This window comes from Typha angustifolia, chromosome 11 (genome assembly GCF_048772165.1).
Source record: "Typha angustifolia cultivar Huaian chromosome 11, ASM4877216v1, whole genome shotgun sequence".
NCBI lineage: Eukaryota > Viridiplantae > Streptophyta > Magnoliopsida > Poales > Typhaceae > Typha > Typha angustifolia.
This window is the reverse complement of record NC_133249.1, coordinates 1,701,298-1,720,905: the sequence shown is the minus strand read 5'-3', so window position 1 is coordinate 1,720,905 and position 19,608 is coordinate 1,701,298. Positions and strand designations below refer to the sequence as shown.

General features: G+C 39.9%; 5 protein-coding genes across 9 annotated transcripts; 3 read left to right on the top strand and 2 right to left on the bottom strand.

Annotated features, from left to right (window-relative positions):
* Nucleotides 1-357: 357 nt before the first annotated feature.
* LOC140770718 (U-box domain-containing protein 45) lies at nt 358-2,720 on the bottom strand. The gene is made up of 2 exons (XM_073111978.1): nt 2,119-2,720; nt 358-1,413 (listed from the first exon to the last, which is right to left on the bottom strand). The coding sequence occupies exons 1-2, from the start codon at nt 2,544-2,546 to the stop codon at nt 558-560; spliced, it is 1,284 nt and encodes a 427-aa protein (XP_072968079.1). The 5' UTR covers nt 2,547-2,720; the 3' UTR covers nt 358-557.
* A 634-nt stretch (nt 2,721-3,354) lies between these two features.
* On the top strand, nt 3,355-7,140 carry LOC140771497 (uncharacterized protein At1g03900). The gene is made up of 8 exons (XM_073113082.1): nt 3,355-3,595; nt 3,687-3,718; nt 4,594-4,694; nt 4,795-4,867; nt 5,069-5,100; nt 5,317-5,407; nt 5,884-5,995; nt 6,643-7,140. Exons 1-8 carry the CDS (start codon nt 3,494-3,496, stop codon nt 6,943-6,945), a joined length of 846 nt encoding a protein of 281 aa, XP_072969183.1. The 5' UTR covers nt 3,355-3,493; the 3' UTR covers nt 6,946-7,140.
* A 930-nt stretch (nt 7,141-8,070) lies between these two features.
* On the top strand, nt 8,071-11,289 carry LOC140770174 (uncharacterized). Of its 5 annotated transcripts, XM_073111218.1 has the most exons (8): nt 8,122-8,183; nt 8,253-8,339; nt 8,418-8,493; nt 8,653-9,101; nt 9,188-9,240; nt 9,362-9,399; nt 9,504-9,933; nt 10,420-11,289. In XM_073111218.1, exons 3-8 carry the CDS (start codon nt 8,462-8,464, stop codon nt 10,636-10,638), a joined length of 1,221 nt encoding a protein of 406 aa, XP_072967319.1. In that variant the 5' UTR covers nt 8,122-8,183; nt 8,253-8,339; nt 8,418-8,461; the 3' UTR covers nt 10,639-11,289. The 5 variants fall into 5 exon arrangements, with proteins under 5 accessions (XP_072967317.1, XP_072967318.1, XP_072967320.1 ...); XM_073111216.1 differs by lacking the exon at nt 8,253-8,339 and having other exon boundaries at nt 8,071-8,183; XM_073111217.1 differs by having other exon boundaries at nt 8,085-8,339.
* On the bottom strand, nt 11,067-12,732 carry LOC140770173 (acyl transferase 9-like). Its single transcript, XM_073111215.1, has 2 exons — nt 12,202-12,732; nt 11,067-12,031 (listed from the first exon to the last, which is right to left on the bottom strand). The coding sequence occupies exons 1-2, from the start codon at nt 12,607-12,609 to the stop codon at nt 11,189-11,191; spliced, it is 1,251 nt and encodes a 416-aa protein (XP_072967316.1). The 5' UTR covers nt 12,610-12,732; the 3' UTR covers nt 11,067-11,188.
* Nucleotides 12,733-14,052: 1,320 nt separating this feature from the next.
* LOC140771184 (ketol-acid reductoisomerase, chloroplastic-like) lies at nt 14,053-18,488 on the top strand. Its single transcript, XM_073112622.1, has 10 exons — nt 14,053-14,424; nt 14,529-14,621; nt 15,523-15,588; nt 16,236-16,376; nt 16,506-16,733; nt 16,884-17,001; nt 17,071-17,210; nt 17,284-17,451; nt 17,676-17,831; nt 17,917-18,488. The coding sequence occupies exons 1-10, from the start codon at nt 14,128-14,130 to the stop codon at nt 18,283-18,285; spliced, it is 1,776 nt and encodes a 591-aa protein (XP_072968723.1). The 5' UTR covers nt 14,053-14,127; the 3' UTR covers nt 18,286-18,488.
* The last annotated feature ends 1,120 nt before the right edge of the window (nt 18,489-19,608 follow it).

Here is a 19,608-nt window from a genome sequence, read left to right as displayed (position 1 = left end):
GCTTGATTATATAGTGCCTGCATGGGCGAATTGTTTATGGGCCTTTGTTGGGCTTGTACTAAGGAGATTTGCGGATAACGATAAGTTATAACAGTCCTGGGGTGTAACTGACAGCTCTGTTACGCTCGAATTGAAATTAGTTTTAAATCTAACCTAAAGTATCAACTTTAAATTACATTGAATTCGAACCTATTTCGAACTAAAAGTCAGCTCAAACCTTTTTTTCGAGCAACTTAATAAGCATATTTAAGCTCAAGCTCGAGTCAAGCTATATTGAATTAAACTTAGATTATTTTTAAATAGTTTACACTTACTATAATTAAATTAAACTTATAACTAAATTGAAACAAATTTATTATTTCCTCCCATTCTCATGATAAACCAACAAGTGGCATGAAAAGTACCACCAATTAATTTTTTTTGTACATCACAGCACTTCTTTTTCAAAACAAAAAAGAAAGACAAAATACCAGCATTTGTACTTTTTCTACAATCTCATCTTGAGTTCATGACTCGATGCACTGCTGCAGTACAAAGATCCCAATTCTTGAAGACCTTCAGTAAGGCAAGCTCTTAGAGCTAGAGCTTACAACCAAAGCTTTAATCCTAGATAAATCCTCTGAAGCAGTAGCCCTCCTCAGAATAGATGCCATGTTCCTGTCAAGGCTTTGCTTAACCATATTTCTCACAGCTCTTCTGCATTCTCTTGTCTCTCTCTCACTAGAAGGATGAATGCTAGAAAGACAAATCCTCTCAGTTCTAGGCCCAGAATGCACTCTTATTTTTGTCTGCCCCTCATCTTTAAACCACTGCAGCATCTTAAGTGCTCTCCTCTGTGCAAGTGAACTACTTGTCAATGCCACCTCTAATAACACTTGCACTATACCTAGTTCTGCCATCCTCTGCCTTTGTTTGTCACTCCCATGAGCAAGAACCATCAAAAGATATGCAGCAGACTCCTGTGATTTAGTATTCTCACTCCATGACATGATCTCGACAAAGGCTTTCGGCACCATCGGGTTCTCCTCGATCTCGTTCTTCCCTATAGTGCTCACCACCAAGTTCCCTAGAATAGCCAGAGCTGCATCTGAGGTCTTCTTGTCCAGTGACAAGGTTAATAGAGCATGAACTGCACCGCTGGAAACTATAGCTCTGATGTTATCTAGCTTTGTTGAGAAGTTGTACAAAGTTGATAGGCATGCTAATTTCATGTCCACTGCTGCATCCTTGGAATTGAGAGTCTCAATTAGGAAAGGAAGGATGTTAGAGGAGTTAATGGGCACATCAGTTTTGGTTAAGGAGGAGATGGATAAGAGGAGGAGTGCAAGTTCTTGTCTTCTTGAGAGCTCCTTGTCTTCCATGAGCTGTGGCAATCTTGCAAGGAGACCAGCTCTTACCATGAGCACCTTGTTCCTGGAAATGAGTATATTACACACATCAATAATTGAATTACCCACTTGCATAAACTTATGAAAGTTAAATAATCTATGCGTCTTCCAAACTAAATGATCCTTTGACAATTGCTGATTGAATTGTGTGATAAGACTTAAAGTCTGGATACCAACAAAGAGAGTTGAAAACTGGGAGGAGGTCTTGATCATTGGAGGTCAAACTTTTGTCAGATCATGAGCCTTGCCTACTGACCCAGAACAAACTCGGCCTACTCCTACCAAATTTGCAGACCTAATCAGGAACAAAAGTCAAACTTATCTTCAACTCTGGAATCTCTTGACTTTCTACTATCTTCTAATGTTTAGATATTAGTTTGCTATCAGCCTTTTGCTAAAAGGTTGATTAGTATAATATCATAGTTCTTAGAAGTGCTCTGTTTCATTTACTACAAGAACTATGATATTATACTAAAAGGTCCTGGTACTAATATTTTCTTATCTTATCTTTTAAGTGGAACTAAACCTCAAATGGAAAAATGACTATCGTGATCCGAACAATTGAAATCATCTAACTGAACGTAATTACTGTTATTCTGTTACTAGCTAGTTCAATAAGTGATAAAAATAGGAGAAATAGGGAATGCAATATAAAGTCAAAATGATATATAAAGAAAGTATCAAAGTGGGATAAAAAAATGGCAACTAAGATTAGAACCAAAATACTCACTTGAAAGTACCCCTGCATAGCTCGGTCAAAGCTTCCACGGCCAAGACACGGCTATGGAGATCACCACGAGTCTCCACAAGCATCGCCACAAGCGACGGTATAATCCCGAGCGCCGCCAACGACCTCCGCGTGCGGCCGTCGAATTTCGCCATCCTCCTGATCTCCGCCGCCGCCGCTCCTTTCTCTTCCCACCCACCAAAGTTCAGCTGCTTGACTGCCTTCTTCATGGACACCATGTCTACTTCTCCACCTGTATCCTCCTCCACTACTATCATCTCCATTGGCTCTTCTACCACTGTAAGACTAAGGTTAGACTCGCACTGGGTGGTAATGGTATAGATAGGGGAGGAGAGGAAACAACTAAAGATTCTAAAGAGGAGGCTGGTCTTATTCTTGTTGTTGGAGAAGGGAGGAGAGGAATCCGACATGTCTCTGCTCTGTCTCTGTTACCATCAACTCAATCGATATAGTTGTTAGCTAATTATATACCACCATAGATTATAATAGGATTCCAGAGCAGGGAGCACATGGAATGGGCTCAGTTTTCCTCTCTCTCTCTCTCCCACACGAGCTCGGGTGGTTGCAGGGATGGAAGAAAGGGTTTAATTATATGGCAAAAAGGCAACAATGGTGAACGTACCATATTTGATGGGTCTTGGTATGCAAATATCATCGCGGTGGCTCCGCTAACGTGTACCGCACTAGCTCGAGGGAGGGGTAGATCGTCTGCAGCCCCGGCTGCAGGAATCTTCCTGCAATCTTGCAAGTGAAAGAATCTCATTAGCTTGACTAGCCTAACTTTATATCTCGCTAGAATGTAGTCTGGATCTGGTGGAATGTCATCACGGATAAAGTGGTGGAGCATTCACTTTTATGGGTGGAAATGTACCTCATTAACAGTATCAATTGTAATTAGCCTATGATTTAGGGTCATTACAATTTATTTCTTTTTTTTTAAATTATTTTAATTATTAATATAAATCGATCTTAATCTTAGATACCAAAAAATCCACTTGGTGTGGTTCAATGGTCCCACGTCAGCTTCCATATCTTAGTGTGCTTGCTCCTCGTGATGCACGTGCCAATCTGAGTTTCAAGTTAGGTTCTACTACACTAGTCTCTCTCTCTCTCTCCCTCTCTCCCTCTCCCTCTCCCTCTCTCTCTCGTGTGTGTACAACTTCGGCCCGTTTAAGCCCAGCCCATAACGCCCAATGTAACCAGTAACCAGTTGTAGTCGTCTCCTATCGCGTTGCGGATTTTGGTGCCAACCCCAAAACTGGAGCAATCTCTACGTCTGCTGTAAGTTACTAAATAAGATTCCGGGGTACATTCTTCTACCAAAATTTCGTCAATTCCTATCCCTTGGAACAACCGCATGGATAAAGAACACCAAGATCCGTCCGGCGATCTCGTCGCCGGCGAGGCCGACGCCGTGGAGCTCGTCCTATTCAACGTCAACGCGTGCTACGTTTATTTGGTACCGCTTCTCCCCCCTTAATCTCACCTCCCGTCGAAGCCAATTCGTTTGATTAAATGATCGCTTTCTGTGTTTGGTTGGTTCTGAACAGATCCCGCCGCGGAAGACTGCCGCCTCTTACAGGTTTCCTTTTTTTTTTTTTTTTTGCATCTCTTTCTTCTCTCTGGATCTATTACTGATGCTTTCAGTGCAGAACAAATCCGATGTTGAAGAATAACTTAGCATTGTTTTGTATGTTTACAACTGAGTCTTTTGCGACTGTAGTTGATAGCTCTTAAGTTCATTAGTTTCTCTCACGAAGTTGCAGAATTGCATACTCTGGAAGCAATTCTTGCAGTCTAGAAGGGTTCTGGAATTTGTGAATTTTATTGGAGTCAGAATTATCAAATGTATTCCATAATTGGATGGTCTTATCTATCCCTTACATGAGTGACACAAAGTTTTACTGAATCACTCATATACTGCTCGCATTATATCAATAGGAGGCACATCTATTATCTAACGAAAATAACAAACACGGAGAGCTTGTTAGGCTAGAGATTTTATTGTGTGTTTTAGTGCCGTATAGATTTTTGTTATTATTAGTCTTCATTAGATTCCCTCCTCTCCTGTCTTCATGCTCAAGCGTGACGCTATTTTGGGAATTTCGTCCCATGAATTGCAATTGCTTGTGGATAAAATTGAAAAATCGAAATTTGTTAATATCTGAACACTTATTATCTTTTCTATTAGTTTGTTCTGTGCTCAGAGTATTAACTCTTAACAATCATGCATCCTTGCAGCTACCTGTAGACCACTTTATGTGCTGTTTAACTTCACTTATTTTCTTTTATTAAATTATCTAGAATAATTTTCCTGTCTTTAGCAATTAATACTTGCTTGCTCAGAAGACCGATAAACCCCAGGCTAATTTTACTTGTCTGATATACACATATCTAAGTAGCAGTCTCATTGGAAACATCTAGCTAAAAAGATATGAAATGCTCTTTGATTTCTAGGGCTGACGAATGGAATGTCAACAAATGGGTATGGGAAGGGGCACTAAGAGTTGTTAGCAAGGGGGAAGAATGCATTATTAGACTGGAAGATAGCAAAACAGGTGTTGCCGTCTTTTAGTTAAAACCATCAAATTAAATATTAGTACTATTTACTGATGCTTATACTTGTCAATACATTAATCATCTATCCATCCAACTCAGGGGAGTTATATGCTAGAGCATTTCTAAGAGATGGAGAGCCACACCCAGTGGAAGCTGTAATAGATAGCAGCAGGTCTGCCCTTTTTCACTACTATATTTAACGATGTTGTAATGCTTTTAAATTCATCTTTTTTGTGTTCACTTATATCACTCTCTGCAGATGTTGCTGCATCTGCAAGCGAGTTTTTGATAATTTGTTGATGTATGCAGGACTACTATTTTTTGAGTCTATTAGATTGGTTCCTGAATTATAATTATTTTATTTATTTTTCAGATACTTTGTGCTTCGGATTGAGGAGAACATTGGTAAGCTTCTTTATGCTTTATTTAGTGTATGCTTCTTCTTCGGAATTGTGACTTTTACTGAAACCTTTTGTATATCGTTGTTTGTTTGTAAATGCAATTAATGTGAAATCGGTAGCAGTTTACCTTTTTCTCTGGACATATTGTTATCTTTTATATATTAATCTTGAGGTGATTAGAAATATCAGTATATTAAGATGAAATTTTTTCTATATGCAGATGGTCGTCAACGGCATGCTTTTATAGGTATAGGTTTCCGAGAAAGACCTCAAGCATATGACTTTCAAGCTGCTCTTCATGATCATATGAAGTATCCTTTTGTATAATCTTACTGTCCCCTAATTTCTTATAATACGTAAAGCGGCTATTCTTATCAAATTTCTATTTCATTGCTAGTAAGGGTGTGAAATGAAGCACTGGAAGGGGTGTCCACACTGTGCCTTCACTTTTAGACATTTGGAAACAACAATAAATACTTGGGAATTGGTCTAGTTTACATTGCAGACCCCAGTCACTCAGACCTACATGGTTGACCAGAAGTGAAAATTATTGTCAAATTATATCTTAATGTTGAAAAATCTGGAGTACAAAGAAAATAGTTTGATTTTGGCCACGTGAATTTAGTCCGAAGCTTAATAATAGTTATTGGAAGATGAGGTAAGTATTTATTTGACCTGCATATGCTAAAGACTTATACAACTTGATTAGTTCAGCTTTTTCTGGGAGGATGTGTTCTTACTACAGTGGACAAGTGGTCAAACCTCTTGCTGCCTTACATCCTTAAAGATATCTGAACAAAAAGAAGACTGCTGAAGAGATGGAACAACATTATCAGACGACATCATCTGTTGATTATAGTCTAAAGGAAGGGGAAACTCTGGTTCTCCAACTGAAAAATGTAAGTTTCCTTCTAATCCTAACCAGTGTGTTGAAATTCGTTGGACTCATATTGTTAAATGCTCTTGTTATATATGTTTAGCCACATCTTATCCCCAAAAGGTTTGTGCAATTAACAAGGTCTCTGCTGGATCTTTTAGTATACAATATAAGAAACTATGTTTCACCACATAAAAAAGCTACTTGTTTGAATGCTTATTGACATGATATTCAGAATGGCAATCAATGTGCTAATTCTGACTTAGTATTCGATCCATTTGGATGATCTAATGAAACTAAATAGAGATAATCCAAAAAATTCTCTGTAGTGCCATGTGTATACAACACACTTTTGGAGCCTTCAGCAATTCCCTTGACCAGGACATTCAACAATTTTCTAATTTTGCTCCATCTCTAACTTTGTTGTTCTTCTCATTATTACGATAATGTTGGAACCAAGGAATGCTTGGTGCAGCTACACACCAAACCATTAGGAATACATTTTAAAGCAATTTAACTACCGCGTAGTCATTGATTTATGCATAAGCTAAACCTAATAAATTTGGCCTCGAATTTATTCTCCAAATTTCTTTGATTTGCTTTTACATTCATAATGGCATGTGCATATTTTATCTGGTAACCATGTCGACTGAACACACTTTTATGCAGAAAGGAGGTCATCGAGTGAAATCAGCATTCTTTGAGCAAGGCCTGAACAATCTTTCATTGGATGAGAAAGAAAACACAAAAGATACTAAAATCTGCCTAAAACCTCCACCGCCGCCGCCTGCGCCCCTTTCTCCTGTTAGCTCTATTCAGAGATCTCCAACTTTCTCACCACGAGCTTCCGTAGGGGTTAGCAGTTTGCAAGCTGGAGAAACCTTTGCGATCAAAGAACCATTATCAACAGCAGAGAAGAATGATCAGGGGAATACTGAAGATGATTTTGGAGATTTTCAGGCAGCTGACTGAATTACTTCTGTGTACATTATTTTCTTTTTCTTTTTCTTGGGTACATCCACACTGAAATATGCTACTTCAGTTGATGCATTATGAACTTTTAGTCACACCAGTATACATATGCTCCAGTTATGTATGTTCGTGGCCTTTCCAATGACTTGTAAGAGTCGATCTCTTTTATAAACATACTTCACTGTCTGCATCGCCTATTACAGTATTAGATAAGTTTAGTAGGGAAGGATAGATCACCGTATAATGCCTGATGTTATGGAGTATGATTCGAGGTGGTTATTGTCTTGGTGGGTACTCGATATTCCATTTAGTTCAGTTTCAGTTTTGCTTCCTTTTAATTTCGTGGGCTATTGAAATCCAGATTTTATGTCGGTTTTTTTGTCGTGGGAGTATTTGTGATTTCTGTTAAGTTATCTCGAAGACCTCCAAAGATTCAATTGGGCTCCTTGTTTAAAATATAATACTCGCAATTTGAAACTGTGTTTCACTTCCGTTTTTATATTTGGGAGCTTAACCATTAGTGACGTACTGATGTATCAAATTCACGAAGCTCAATAAAAATAAAAGAGATAAATTATATCTAGGCCTCTTAAATCTTTGTCTATTTCAATATTGACTCTCTTATTTATCTATTTGTTTATTATGACATATTAACCTTAATTATAGAAAATGTCTTTTCATTTAGTCATTCACTCGATTTTTTCTGTTTAAAAAATGATATGAGTGTCATGTAATTAATTTTATGCTCTTGATGAACTATCTTACTTTCATTTGAGAAAGTAGAGAAAGTAAAATTAAAGATAAAATGATTTAGTTAATATTTTTTATTCACACGGTTGGGGTTGAAATCAATGTGTATAAAAAAAAAAGGACGAGAGGTGCATAAAAAATGAGCAATAATTTAGAGTATCAGTGTAATTATCTCAAAATAAAATGCTCCAAATTCAGTTTTTATTTTAAATTTTAATTAGACCTAAAATCCGCCCAAGTCCGATAGATAGCTCGATTCGGGCCAGATTAAGCCTGGTTCGTTTCCTAGCCCGAAAGCCCAACTTGTTCCCCAGTCCAAAGCCCGACCCCAACAATGCAAGTAAACTGCAATAAGCTTCAACTGTTCTGGAGGAACAACACACCACGGCTAATCCTCCTCAACCTTCTCTCCCCCACTCCCCGAGCGGCGAGGAACAGAAGATAAACCCATCGTCTCTCTCTCTCTCTGGCATCTCCTTCCATAGCTCGTAAGTGTATTCTCCCATCTTTACTTGCTCTTCGAGATGTTCGCATACCATTCCTGGGCATTTCCACAGTAAAACGAAGGGAAAACTAAAGAAAAAGAACAGAAGATTCACGAACGTTATGCTCTCTTATATCCATCGCTGTTGAGTACTAAAACAGTTACGATCTTGATGTTACTGCAAATATATCAGCCATTGTTGCTCTACTGCCTAATTTTGTACTACTTTATTCTTCAGGAAGTTGCGAGCCGTGTTGTTGATGGATTAGCTTATACTTGAATATGGAGGGCTTCTATATTTGCGGAGGTTTTAGGTAATACCAGAATTTAGCATTTTCGTTTTCCCAACAATGGTTCTCTGAATGGTCGACATTTGACTCTTGGGTGTGATGTTTTGTTCTTCTTTAGTTCAATCTGCAGTTTTTTATATTCTAATATGGATAATTGGTTATGTACTGGCGTTTTCACGCCAGGAGATGCGCGTCTTCTGTATCCGTCTATCATGCCGCCAGTACTTCGCGGCGAATTTTGATGCACACCAAGCATAGAATATACTATGAACGAGGACTGGGTCGGAAAATTCATCGAGTGGTTTGTTTAAGGAATGCGTCTCGATTTTCCATTCTCACACATTCCTTCTCAGAAAAGAAAATTGGAGGAGAATTTGAACATGTGATAAATGACGAATCTTTTGGTATTTGTCGTCCCCTGTTGGATATGAAGTTATCGCAGAGCAAAAGGGGAACAAAGATTTTAGTACATGAAGACCAACAATTCCTAGTACATGATTTAGATAATAGTCCCTATGATTCTGCAAAGATTGCTGTAGATATACCTAACAAGGAGATTGAAAGGAGGCGGAAAATTGGAGTAGCAAATAAAGGTAAGACACCCTGGAACAAAGGCAGGAAACACAGTGAAGGTATGATCTGGCTATATTTCTTGCGTTTACTTTTAAAATGTAAGTTTATCTCTAAATGATGATGGTTATTATTGTTTAAAAAATAGAGACGCGAGAGCGCATCAGAAAAAGAACTATCGAAGCGTTGAGTGACCCAAAGGTGATGTCATGTAAGAAATCATTACATGCTGTTCTGTGGATGCTGATGCTCTATCTGGTAATATTATGTCTCTGCCAAGTAGAAATTTTGATGATATTTTGTTTTCCTTTTCTCATTTCAGGTTAGGAAGAAAATGCTGGGATCACCTTGTTGTCATAGGTATGTACTAAAGATTTGGAGAAAATGTCTTTGATGCCTCTAGATTCATAGCTAACTATAGAGTACTGGAATTCATTACCAAGTTAACCTCAATATCCGTGCAGCGACCAAAGTAAAGCAAAAATAAGTTCTGCCCTGAGAAATATCTGGAAAGAGCGCCTCAAATGTAAGAGGTCACAGGAGAATTGCTATATGATGTGGGCAAGAAGTGTTGCAGAAGCAGCCAAAGAAGGTGGTCATGGACAGCAGGTGTTAGATTGGGATAGCTATGAGAAGATTAAGGTTGATATGATATCTCAACTTCTCCAGAGAGCAGCTGATGTATCAAGGTCAAAACAAATTGAAAAGCTAAGGGCAGAGAGACTGGCAAGGATTAGAGCAGAAAATGCAGCAAAGAATGCTCATCGGACGAATGAGGAAGAACAGAAGCCACAATGTAAAAGAATAAATGCATTGTCACGAAAAAAGACGGAGGATGAGAAAAAAAGGATTGCCCTTAGTAAGAGTTTGAAACTTAAGGAGCGACTCACTAAGGTAATTGATTATATGATTAACTTTTAGTCTAGAATACCATTATTTGCCAGTTTGTCATTGTTTTTCCTTCCCTGTCTAAGACAACAGGATTCTTTTTCCTCCGCTTCATATAGATAGGACACTTTTCTATCCTTTAAATTTGCTGATTATTATCTCCAAAGTTATTTTTTGTGGAGGTCGGAGATCTGCATCTCCTCTTTCCATGCCAATCACCACCTTCTGCAGGATGAACATCATTGTCTTCTACAAGGATGTGATTGGCATGAGAAGAAAAGCCGATGTCTGATATCCTCATAGGTTGCTGGCTCTTTAGAACAAAGCTAGTTTCTGAATTTTTTTCTCTATCTTGTCTTCTGAGTCTCTGACCTTCATTTTAAGTTTTCATGGCACATGCGGGAAGTGAAGTTCATTTTTACTTTGCTAATATATCCAAATTCTGCGTTTGACGAGATTTTCTCTTTCATATTTGTATTTTGGTGGTGAAAGTTCCACCATCGCAAAAAACAGCTGGAGAGATTAATCAGTTTCAAGGAGATGACAATTGACCCTAAGCAAGCGATCGACGAGTCCGACATGGAGATTGTCATGGCTGAGGGAGCCTCACTTACTGACCAAATTCAAGCAGTTGAAAGCAGAAAATTGAAGATCTCAGCTGAGGGTATTCCAGCATCTGTATCAATTGATAATTCTAGGGACAGCAAATAATCGACCTTCTAAATTAACTCGCAGTTACTGCAGACAATCAAAGTGCAGTAGCCGGACAAACCAGCTGATACTCTCTGTAGTCTAATTGCTGATGTGCACTATTAATATTTATTTTCAGTTAATTTGAGGCTTCTTTTCTCTTTGTATACATATATATAATGTAACAACACTTCCTGGTTTGCAGAAGTGTTATTGATACTCGAACTGCTTCTGTTATCGATATCTAAGGCAGTCTGCAAATTTCCCAACAACTGTTCTCAATTTTTTTTCTTCAGCTTTATGTTCATGCATGCTTAATATCGGTTTAAAGGCATCATACGATCATTTCTAGCCTTGTTTTCACAAGTATTGCAGCATGTTGTTTCCATTCGGAATCAGGTCAAATATCTTGAAATAGCTTTTGCCGTATAATTGATCCAGAACCGAGGTAAATAAGAACTCCATTATATTGAATCAATCTATGGAGGCACAATTATTATCACAACATAAGCATAATATCGCCGTTACAAGCAAATCAACATGGGAAAAGGTAGCGAAGTCTTGAATACGTCTAGGCCAACTTCATCATTTCCTCTCGGAAGACTGCCGCGTGCTGCTCTTCCACGCAGCGCAGCATCAATCTAATCCCCTGCTTCGGAAGAGGCGGCTTGAGATAGATTGCCGAAGCCACAATGTTGACGTCGTCGTTCAACGTGAACACGTAGTTGGGCTCCCCCCACCCAAAGTCAACCTCATTGAACCCAACTCTACTCCAGTCCGACACGGTCAACGTACCGTAATCTAATGGCACGTTGTAGTGATTGTCCTTGGCACCTCCATTCATCCAATCCACGAACTTAGTGGTCAACGCTTCTTTCGCATCTCTGATCAAACCCACAATCTCAACAAGTGAAGCATTCTTGATCTCGTCACTGCTCCTTGTGATCCCTACGGGGTACACACAGTTTCCGTAATAACCTTCCACCGAGGGTAGCACATCATGCAGCAAATGCCGAGTGCTCGCCGCAAAACCGAGCCGGACTTCGGCATCCGGCGCTAAGTTGATCGCGCGGGCACGGCACCGCCAGATCACCGCCGTCACCACATCGAAGGTCGAGCATTTTTGGCCCGTTTCGGTGGCAAATTGGTTCTTGATGTTGTCGATGCTGTTTAGGGAGATCTCGATGACTATAGTCTCGAATTTGAAGGCGGTGAACGACGGCGGCGGGCCTCGGGGAAGCTTGGGCGGGTTGGGGATGGATTCTCTAGACCAGACTGGCTCAATAGAGGGCTTTGGGAGGCCCCTCGCCATCTCTCCAACTGCCTTCAGGAACTGGGCAGCTCCCTGCCCATCGAAGACCAGGTGGCTGAAGCAAATGCCAACGGTAAATCCTCCACAGGTGAATTCGGTGACCTGGGTTCAGATCGCGAAGGGTGTGGGATCATCAGAGCAATCGCAGATTAAAATAAATAAACAGGAGTGAAAAATCCAAACTTCTCTGCGACAAGTACTCTCGGATTAAACTGGATCTCGGACTGGAATAAGCAATCGGAAGAAGAGATCCGGATAGGATGAAAGCTAACCTGAGCCATAAGAATAACGTCCTGGAGATTTTCCTCCGGCGGAGGTCTAGGGAGCAGCTCCTCCTTAGGGATCATTAGAGGCCGCTCGAGCTGGTTGACATCTCGGAGGCTGCAATTGGCGGCGGCCTCCACGAACCAAATCCCCTGACCCGTGCACTCCACCTCGGGCTCGCCCGGATTAGGCTCGACGATCTTACCGCCGACCGGGTAGTACGGGACCAGGGCGTCGGCGAAGGCCTTCTTTATAATTGGCGCCGGATCCTGGCCGTGCCCGAACACTTGTATGAAGTCGACTGAGACGCGCACCGCCGCTGTCTTGTCGATGGAGGATAGGGGGAGGTGGCCGTGAGGGGTCGAGGATGCCGGGGTTACGATTACCGGCGGGGATTTGGTCACGGAGTAGGCCATGGCGATGGTGGTCGTGGTCGTGGTCGTAGTGATGAGATTATGGAAGCTTTTTTGGGGGGATTGTGGAGGTGGGCTCGGTTGGTGGGTGGCGTTTAATAGGGAGGAGCTTCGAGCTTCGCTTACAAATTTTGTCAACTTGCTTTGAATTGTATTTAAAAAGAAATGTTATTCACAGTGATTGTTTATCCACGTTGGAGTGTAAGAACTTTCCCAGGACACATCATACATGGCGGAGGAGGAGGGGGATAGACTAAGCGGCCACGTTTACGAAAATTAATTGGTGGGTTGGTGGGTGCGTACCGAAAATTGAACCCGTACCCGCTACAATTTGTACGCTAGTTGCTGAGAAAGCTCCTCGTCCAGGAATGGGAATTATATCTCAAATTATTATTGCGGATGACTGTAATTGTCTCTGTTTGAAGTTTCCAAAGATTATTAATACTATGGAAATTTGGATTCACAATTTCTACGAAAGTTGTGTAGATTGTTCAAATAATAAAGATACGAGTAATTAAATAAAACAAGAGATATAGAGGTTGGAAGAAAAATATAGGAGAAAGAGAATCTTATTTCCTACGACACTATCACGATGACAGATAGATGGAAGATGATTGTAGATCCGCAAACTAAGGGGACAAGGAAGGTGGCGCAAGGGGTGACGTAACATCAGGTGAGGTGATGGTGGTGGAGGCCAAAGAGGAGGAGCGAGGAAGGGAGTCCTTAGATCATAGAGCTTAATGGTAAGAGATGCGAGCTCTCAAGGCCTGAGCAAACTAGTTGAGATCAAAGCATTGACTACAGCAACACTAGAAAGGAAGGGATAGAGACAACAATAACAATATCGAGAGGAGGAAGAGTTAGCTGAAGCAAAATAAAGAGTAAGAAGATAGTGAGATCAAGGATGCCACCAAAAAGATTGATCCAACTCTAAATCAAACCCTATCATTATAAGAACACGAGAACCAGATAACCAGATGACCTAATAAACTAAAGAGAGAAGAGAAAAATAAGACGAGGATAAATAAGAGAAAGGAAAGGAGATTAGAGAAAACAAAAAATAACGAGAAGGCCACAAGAAAGGAGGCGAAAAAGTCGTCGACGGTGAGTAAAACCCTTAAAAATTCTTCTAAGAGGAGGGTAGAAAAAAACCTAACCCTGATAGAGCTGCCTGTGTCTTTGTTACAGGCGTGGGCATTGAATTGGTTCACTGGAAAGTGGAAAGCACTCCGATCGCACATGGCTGTCTCAATCGAAGCATGGCAATACAATCATATTGACCATAAGTTTTGGTAGCTGATAAGATCCGGATCTTCTTACTGAGGACTTATTAACGGACAATCTTATAGGATAGCTATCATATCATATCATATCATATACCCAACCAGTGTGCCAAAAAGATTAATAAATAAAGAGGCTTATTAGGTAGTCTAAGTGTAATTATTTTTTCTATTAATAATTTGCCACAGAAATAAGCTTGTCTGGTTTTCTCTACAATCCTACCCACTCCACTCCGCACTAATGGCAGCCGCCGTTTCCTCTGCTACTTCCCTCTCTTCTCTCCACCGTCATTCTAAAACCCTACAGGCCGCACCTAAAACCCTAGCCGTTGGCTTGAGATTCTCCTCTTCATCCTCCTCCAAGTCTTTACGGCATCTCCCCTATGGTGCGTCGCAGGCGGACGGAGGTCCGCGAGGCGGCGGTGCCGTCGGAGCTCGGATGGTCTCGGCGCCTTCCATCGGCAAGACGTTGCCCGTGCTCGACTTCGAGACCTCCGTCTTCAAGAAGGAGAAGATTACCTTGGCTGGGAACGACGAGGTTTTCTTCAAAATCCCGATTTTTATCTTTTCATTATGTTTTTGTTTGGTTTTTTCTTAAAGTGTTCTAAACGTATGTGCATTTTTACCTTCCGGTATTATTAGTTCATTGTTAGAGGTGGGAGGGATCTATTCCATCTATTGCCGGATGCGTTCAAGGGAATCAAGCAGATTGGTGTGATCGGATGGGGCTCCCAGGTGATAAAAGTTTATTCTTTTCGCCATTATCTTCTATATTTTATAGTATTTTTTGTTAATGTGACAAAAGTTTTTCTTTTCTTTTTTGTTCCATGGTTTGTTTTGTTGGTGTTAATTGAAAGCATGCCAAGACAACCGGTAGCATGTCTCTTCTAGGTGTAGTTCTGATTTGCCGCTTTGGTCGCTGATTAATTAGAACCACGCCCTCTTTGACAGCAATCGTTTTAGGCCGGGCTCAACTTGACTTCAGAAGTAGAGCGTTTTTTTCGAGTGATTAGATCACTTGCTTGCTTGTGTTAAACTTATTGATGGCTTTCTTAATAACAAAATGTTTGGTGCAATGAATTCTAATATTGATTTTGGGCAGTAAGAAGAGTTGAGAATTCTCATAAGATTTGTCAATCTCCACGCTTTAAATCAGTGGACATGCTTACGGTTTTTGTTAATTGAACAAGTGGATTGTTTTATGTGAACCAAATGCACCAATGAAGGCTATCTAAGAAGAGACTGAAAACTAATCTTGTATATATCCCTCAATGATTGTGCATGATATGGAGTATTTTGTTCATTTGCTGTAGCAACCAGGTACGCCATCAAGGTTGCATTTTTTTTCCTGGCTATGCAATAAATTTATTAGATCTGACCAACTAACTTGCCCATCTCTCTTGGAGTTCTAACGGTAGAATGACAACATTTCTTTCTTATCTTCATTCAAGTCAAATGTCACTCCTCTAGGTTTCTCTGTCAACTGCCATTCATTCAACTATCTTTCTATGAATTAGCATGAAATATTTTAAGAGTAAAACTTTCTGTTGTTCTTCCTGCCTTTCAGAAGCTGATGTTTTGATTTTTCACATGGTTGATATGTTAATGCTTAAAGTTCTTTTGGTTTCTTTTTAAGGGTCCTGCTCAAGCACAAAATTTAAGGGATTCACTCGCCGAGGCAAAATCAGACATTGTGGTGAAGGTTAGGCTTCTTCATGTATTCTATTCTTTTGATTTAGATGGCAGCTTTGTTCAGAAGGATTTGCTCAATTGTTATATGAGAATCAGCTTACAAGTGCTTACCACAAATATCACTGCAGCTCATGGCATTAACTGATTAACTAATTATGGATTTTATAAAAGAATACAATCTAAAAATAAAAAATAAACCTGATGCATCCCAGATTGGTCCAAGATTCTGGTTTTTGGTTCTGGAGTGCTCTATCCTGGCCTTAGTCTGTCTTTGAACTTGACCATGCAGATTTGTTGTGTTGGCCTAGTTCACTATAACTTTAGGTTTAGTACCTATTGCGACATGTTACTGTACATATGCTAACAAATATTGATTTAGGAACAGAGAGCAGATGATGAAGTTTTTTCTTTTTATGTGATTAGTCACATGATACCGTTTCTGTGTTTCATATATATAATTTTCTCTTTTCTTGTCGAGACTAAGAAACTCATTGGGTCTCCCCACTCTTTACAGTAGATGTACTGTTTTTCCTTGGCATACACTTCTTTCTTCTATAAATTTTGAACAAATAGAGACCTTCATTTGATTCTCTGTTCTTTCAAGCATTTACTTAGTTCTATCTTAATATGCCAATGCTATGATGTTTGTATTTGCAGATTGGTCTTAGGAAAGGTTCTCATTCTTTTAATGAAGCACGTGCTGCTGGATTTACAGAAGAAAATGGAACCTTGGGGGATATCTGGGAGACAGTTCCAGGAAGTGACCTTTTATTATTGTTGATATCAGATGCTGCACAGGTTGGCTGTTCTGCAGACCATATATATATTGTGCTTCCCCTCATTCTTTGGTTCAATCTGTTATTGACTATTATATGATTATATCACATTGCAAGAGTATCTGAACTCTAGCTTTCATGCTTTATTTAGGCAGACAACTATGAGAAAATATTCTCTCATATGAAACCAAACAGCATCTTGGGTTTGTCGCATGGATTTCTTCTTGGACATTTGCAGTCTCATGGCCTTGATTTCCCCAAAAATATCAATGTGATTGCAGTTTGCCCGAAGGGAATGGGTCCATCAGTTAGAAGGCTATACGTTCAGGGAAAAGAGATTAATGGTGCTGGGATCAATTCCAGTTTTGCTGTTCACCAGGTATGATTGAAGCTATTGAAATTGTACCGCTTTAAGCAAATTATTTTTATATTAGATTATAATAGGTGGAAAAAATATCGATATTTCATGTTTTCTTTGTCAAGTGGATATCCAGGAATGATGTTTGATCATTTCAATTTGTATCAATAGGATGTTGATGGCAGAGCTACGGATGTTGCTCTGGGATGGTCTGTTGCTCTGGGATCTCCCTTTACATTTGCCACTACACTAGAGCAGGAGTATAAGAGTGACATCTTTGGGGAGCGGGGTAAGCCTAGCAGCCTGTTCTATGTTTTGTTTGAATATACAGTTTTTCTAACTCTTTACTTGTTTTTAGGCATTTTACTTGGTGCTGTGCATGGAATTGTGGAAGCCTTGTTTAGAAGGTACACTGAGAATGGAATGAGTGAAGAGCTGGCTTACAACAACACAGTGGAGTGCATCACAGGAATCATTTCAAGAACTATATCAACAAAGGTTACTGAAGATGAGATCTTTTTTAAGGTATATCTAGTGGAATTCACTCACTGAAGTGAATCATGATTAACAGGGCATGCTTGCGGTGTACAACTCTTTGACAGAGGAGGGAAAGAGGGACTTTCAGGCTGCTTATAGTGCAGCTTTCTATCCATGCATGGATATATTATATGAGTGTTACGAAGATGTTGCCTGTGGAAGTGAAATTCGCAGTGTTGTGTTGGCTGGAAGAAGATTTTATGTAAGCTCCCAACTTTTCCTTTGATTTACTATCAAAATTAATCTGAATCTGGTGGGATACAGACGACAACTTTCTAAGTGTCTATTATTCTGTTATTGGGGAACCTATATGACTTCTGATTTCCAAACATGTGATTCCTCTATAGTTTTCTCTCAGACAAACAGAAAGGAAGTAAAATGTTAATATCTTTGTTTTCTTCCTCTAATTTTGTTTCCTCTTGACAGGAAAAGGAAGGGCTCACTGCTTTTCCAATGGGTAAGATTGATCAGACACGAATGTGGAAAGTTGGTGAGTCGGTACGTGCAACCCGGCCTGAAGGTGACTTAGGCCCCTTATATCCCTTCACTGCTGGAGTTTATGTGGCACTAATGATGGCTCAGGTATTGTGTTCCCTCCTTTCATCTTTAGATGTATCTTCTGCAAATCTGAAGTTATTTAAACCTTTCTTTTGTGAACTATATGCAGATTGAGGTCCTAAGAAAGAAGGGCCATTCTTACTCTGAGATCATTAATGAGAGTGTAATTGAGTCGGTTGATTCCTTAAATCCTTTCATGCATGCCCGTGGGGTGTCATTCATGGTGGACAACTGTTCCACGACAGCACGACTAGGATCAAGAAAGTGGGCACCACGTTTTGATTACATTCTCACTCAGCAAGCATTCGTGGCTGTTGACAAGAATTCCCCAATTAATCAGGACCTCCTCAGCAATTTCTTCTCTGACCCAGTTCACAAAGCCATCGAAGTTTGTGCCGAGCTGAGGCCAACGGTTGATATATCAGTGCCTCCTGATGCCGATTTCGTGCGCCCAGAACTGCGACAATCTAGCAATTAGATATTGCTCAGCTTTCAGGGAATTGGCTTGGCAATTTGGGAGGTTTCTCAATTTTTGACCTTGCTAAGCACAAGTAGGATCAATCGAGCATTGTGGATTTTAGACTATGAAATACCACGTTTTGCGTTACTGAAAATTTTGACGCTCTGAAGCTATTGGTCTTTAGACTCTGTTTTAAGAATAAAATGATGCTTAACCACTCATCTGGTACTTCATTTATTTACATTTTACAGCAGTGCAATACAAGTCCAACCAAACTAAACAGACAGGTTAAAAAATTTTATTCCTTTCTTTTTTCACGTACTTATTATGGATGTAAGGTGGTAATCAAATCCAGTAAGGATATCTTTTGCTACTTTTCCCCAATGGGTCAAATTTTGTTCCTTATTCTTCCCTTTCAGAAAAGAAAAAACTGGTCATATTCTTACAACCATTACATCACTCTGTTGTGGTACAGAGTGATGTCCAGTTATCTGCAGTGATCACCTGCACCATTGGTGTAACAGAGTAGACTGGCACATGGTAACACAGTTAAAAGAAAGAGATAAGATGATGGATAGAGCCCAACTCATCCATTAAGGAATCAGCCATGCAAGAAGAAGGTGGGGGGGCCTTCCTTTCCTCTGTAATTAGAGGTCAGATCTCTATATACAACCAGAAGAGCAATAAGTGAACCCAAAGCCCATCCTTTTCATGCAGCATGCATTCTGATACTATCTTTTGGCAGCATTCTTAATCAAGAACCCCACAGTTACTATCACTTTGGATTTAATTGAAACTCTTTTTAAGAGTGAGGTTATTAAAACCTTCATGGCATGAGGAGTAAAAGCCAAGCATTAGAGAGGCAGTCATAGGACAGAGTGGCAAACTATGAAAACAGAGCCTCATCCTTGTACACAACATACATACATATCCATAATATTATTGAGAGAGACGTCCGTCTTCTCCTCTTCCATCGTAGAACACAACTTTACTTGCACGTGACTCCACGCCAACCCATGAACTCTGGAGATTCCCTGCTAAGGGGAGAAAAGGAAAATTTAAGCCATTAAGCATTTATGAAGATATATAAGTTGGTGTAGATATTATCATAGGAATTTATTATAGCTCCTGCATTGTTCCTAAACAATGACACTTTCTGAGTAACAGAGCTAAAGCTTTTAGTCCCATTACAATAAACTTATAGACCTTATCAAAAAGAAGCAGCCCTCTTTGCCCAAAAGAAAGGATTAGTACTGTTGTGAGAATTTAAGGAAGGTACAAATCACACCAATGGCTGCAAAGAAATCCAAGAAACTCTCATTCTTAGCAAGAACTAAGAAA